The sequence below is a fragment of the Haliaeetus leucocephalus genome, unplaced genomic scaffold (assembly GCF_000737465.1).
Source record: "Haliaeetus leucocephalus isolate CR32 unplaced genomic scaffold, Haliaeetus_leucocephalus-4.0 Scaffold261, whole genome shotgun sequence".
Lineage (NCBI taxonomy): Eukaryota > Metazoa > Chordata > Aves > Accipitriformes > Accipitridae > Haliaeetus > Haliaeetus leucocephalus.
Window position 1 is genome coordinate 324,524 of NW_010972697.1, and position 3,839 is coordinate 328,362.

The 3,839-nt window shown below is 63.4% G+C and overlaps 1 protein-coding gene across 1 annotated transcript in view; it reads left to right on the forward strand.

Annotated features, from left to right (window-relative positions):
- Positions 1 to 1,438, forward strand: part of EVI5L (ecotropic viral integration site 5-like) — a 12,153-nt gene extending 10,715 nt beyond the window's left edge. Inside the window, exons 18-19 of the mRNA XM_010568894.1 lie at positions 23 to 107; positions 1,238 to 1,438. Of these exons, the coding sequence (XP_010567196.1) occupies positions 23 to 107; positions 1,238 to 1,438 (286 nt within the window). The remainder of the gene's footprint in view (positions 1 to 22; positions 108 to 1,237) is intronic.
- The last annotated feature ends 2,401 nt before the right edge of the window (positions 1,439 to 3,839 follow it).

The following is a 3,839-nucleotide window of genomic DNA, read 5'->3' on the forward strand; positions in this document are numbered from 1 at the left end:
CCTGCACCCACGGGTGCTGCAGGATCCCGTATGCTGCACCCATGGGTTCTTGGGGACCCACGTCCTGCACCCACGGGTGCTGGGAGACCTGTACTCTGCACCCGTGGGTGCTGTGGGACCCATGTCCTGCACCCACAAGTGCTGGGGGATCCGTGCCCTGCACCCACGGGTGCTGGGGGACCTGTACCCTGCACCCATGGGTGCTGTGGGACCCCCATACAGGGTCCAGCACCCACACAATGTCTCGGGGACCCTTCCCTGGGGCGGGGGGTGACCCTGCCTACTGGGGACAGAGGACATCATCCCCTGTCTCTGGCATGGTGGGGGTCACCCCACACACACCGCCCCCCCGGGAAAGGGTCCCCGATGTCCCCAAGGCTAGGACGCATTGGGGACAGTCCCCGAGCAGGGCTGTGCTGGGCACTGGTGCCATCGGCGACGTCCCCGCAGAGCCACGTGGCACCGGGACAGCTGGTGACAATGTCTCTCCCCATCTCTCCTCCCTCCTCCCCTTCTCTGCTGTCCCTTGTCCCCCCTGTCCCCTCTCCTGTCCCTTTGTCCCCTCCTGTCCCCCACCCCTCTGCCTGTCTTGTCCTCCACCCGTCACCTGGTCCTTCCCTGTCTCTTTGTCCCTTGTCCCTGTCCCCTTGTCTTCAACACTGTCCCCATCCCCTCATCCCCTCTCCGTGTCCCCTCTTCCCCCATCCATGTCCCCTTGTCCCCGTTCCCTTGTCCCCCATCCCCTTCTTCCCTGTCCCATTCCCCACATGCCCTCGTCCCTTGTCCCCTTGTCCCTGTCCCCATCTCCTTGTCCCCTGTCCCATCCCCTGTCCCCTTATCCCCACCTCTCTGTTCCCTGTCCCCATGTCCCCTTGTCCCCATCCCTTTGTCCCTGTCCCCTTGACCCCATCCCTATCCTTTTGTTCCCTGTCCCCTTATCCCATGTCCCCTTGTCACTCATCCCCTTGTCTCATCACCCATCACGGTCCCATGTCCCTTGTCCCTGTCCCCTTGTCCCCGTCCCTTTGTCCCCATCCCCTTGTCCCCCGTCCCCTCGGCCCCATCCCTATTCCCTTGTTCCCTGTCCCCTTGTCCCCCATCCCCTTGTCCCATCACCTATCGCGTTCCCATGTCCCTTGTCCCCTGTCCCTCTCTCCTCATCCCCATCCTTTTGTCCCATCACCTGTCGTGTTCCCATGTCCCTTGTCCCCTGTCCCCTTGTCCCCTGTCCCCGCAGATCCGGCTGCCGCGGGGGCCGCTGGCCTTCGGGGCGGTGGGGCTGGGGACACGCCTGGGGGACGAGGACTCGCTGGGTTCCTCCGACGAGGAGCTGCCACCCTTCGCCCTGACCCACGGGGACATCGGGGACCTCGGGGACCTCGGGGACATGGGGGACAGCAGCGACAGCGAGACCGAGGGGGCACCTACGGCACCGTGACCCGCGGGGACATCGGGGACGTGGGGGACAACAGCGACCAGCGAGATCGAGGGGGGCACCCATAGCGCCCTGATCCACGGGGACGTTGGGGGAACGTTGGGAACGTGGGGAACAGCGGTGACGGTGAGCCCAAGGGGCCACCCCGGGGACCCTGACCTGTGGGGACATCGGGGACCCGCCAGCCCCACGGCACCCTGGGGGCACCCGGGGGACATTGAGGGTCCCCCGGGGGATGCTGAGGACACCCACGGCACCCAGCAGAGACTGAGGGACACCCAGAGGACACTAAGGGACACCCGTGGGTCCCAGGGGACACTGAGGGGCACCCGGGGGACACTTGGGGACAGCCAGAGGACACTAAGGGACACCCACAACACCCAGGGGACACCCGTGGGCCCCACAGCACCCCAGGGCAGGATCTGGCGGGGGGAGGGGGGGGAGGTCAAGGTCTTGGGCCTGGGGGTGCCCCGAGCTCCCAGCAGGACCCCAAGCACGGCCGGATCCTGCACACGGAGGGATCCCGGGGCACCGCTGGATTCCTGAACGGCTGGATCCTGGGGCACCGCTGGATCCCTGGACAGCCAGATCCTGCACATGGAGGGGATCCTGGGGCACTGCTGGATCCTGGGGCAGCACTGGATCCCTGAGTGGCTGGAACCTGCACACACAGGGATCCCAGGACACCGCTGGATTCCTGAACAGCCAGATCCTGTGCAGAGATGGATCCCAAGACACTGCTGGATCCCTGAACAGCCAGATCCTGCACACAGAGGGATCCCAGGACACCGCTGGATTCCTCAACAGCCAGATCCTGCACACAGAGGGATCCCAGGACACAACTGGATTCCTGAACGGCCAGATCCTGCGCACTGCTGGATGCTGGGGCACTGCTGGATCTCTGAATGGCCGGATCCTGCGCACCAAGGGATCCCAGAATACCACTGGATCTCCGAGTGGCTGGATCCTGCACACAGGCAGACCCTGGGACATGATGGGACCCCCAGGACACAGCCCAAGGCCAGATCCTGGATCCAGCCGGATCCTGGGACACGGCCGGATCCTGGATCCAGTGGCCCCCTGGATGCAGTGGGACACCCCCTCCAACCCTGACACCCCCCCAAGGACATGGCCAGATCCTGCACACCCCCAGCCCACCCCCCCAAATCCCCAGGACACGGCTGGATCCTGCACACGGAGGGATCCTGGATATGGTGCGATCCCAGACAGTGGCTGGATCCTGGATCCAGCCAACACAACCCCAAAAAAAACGCTGAGCCCCCGGCCAGATCCTGGACATGGCGGGGGGGCAACGACACCCCTGGTACAGCCAGCGGCAGGGCCGGATCCTGGACATTTTGGGGGGGGGACACGACCCTGACATGGCCTGGCCCAGGAAAGGGACGGATCCTGCACCCCCCCCACAATCCCCCCCATCGCTGTTTATATCCTGTACAGAGAAATACAGACGCTGTGGAACAACGGGACCCCAAAAAGCCTCAGATTTACCCCCAAAAAATCTGTTGGGAGCCCAAAATCCCTGTAATTTGCCTACCCCCAAAAAATTACTGGAACCCCGAAATCCCTGACACTGGTCCCAAAATGGGGCTCCAAAAAGCCTCAAATTCACCAGAAAAAAATCAGCTGAGATGCCCAAAATCCCTGAGATTGGCCCCAAAACTCCTAAAATTCACCCCCCCCAAAAAATCTGGGGGCCCCAAGTCCCTGAGACTGGCTCCAAAATGGCCCCCTGGGACCCCAAAACTCCAGGAATTCACCCCCCAAAAATCTGCTGGGACCCCCAAAACTCTGGAATTTGCCCCCCTGAAAGTATACTGGGGCCCCCAAATTCCTGAGTTTGGCCCCAGAATCCCAAGACTTCCCCCCCAAAAAATTCCTGGGACCCCAAAATCCCTGAGACTGGCCCCAAAATGGCTCCCCTGGGACCCCAAAACCCCAGGAATCCACCCCAAATAAATCTGCTGGGACCCCCAAAATCCCTGGAATTTGCCCCCCCCAAATTACCGGGACCCCCAAATCCCTGAGACTGGTCCCCAAATGGCCCCCTGGGACCCCAAAACCCCTGGAATTCACCCCAAAGTAGCCTGCCCCCCCAAGGGGACCCCAGTAACCACACAGGGGGGTTCAGCAGCACCTTTATTTGCCCCCCCCCGCCCCTGGGAAAGAGGGGGGGTCCTGGGTGGGGGTTCCCGGGCTCAGGGTGCTGCCAGGGGGGTCCTGGCTGGAGGCGGCTTCGGGTCGGTGGTCCTGAGCTGGGGGGGAGCAGGAAGAGGCTGGTGCCCCCCCACCATACCCACCAGTGCTCCCAGTTACCCTCTGTTCCCCTCCACAATGCTCCCAGAATCCCTCTCCAGTGCCCCCCCCCAGTACTCACAGTATCCCC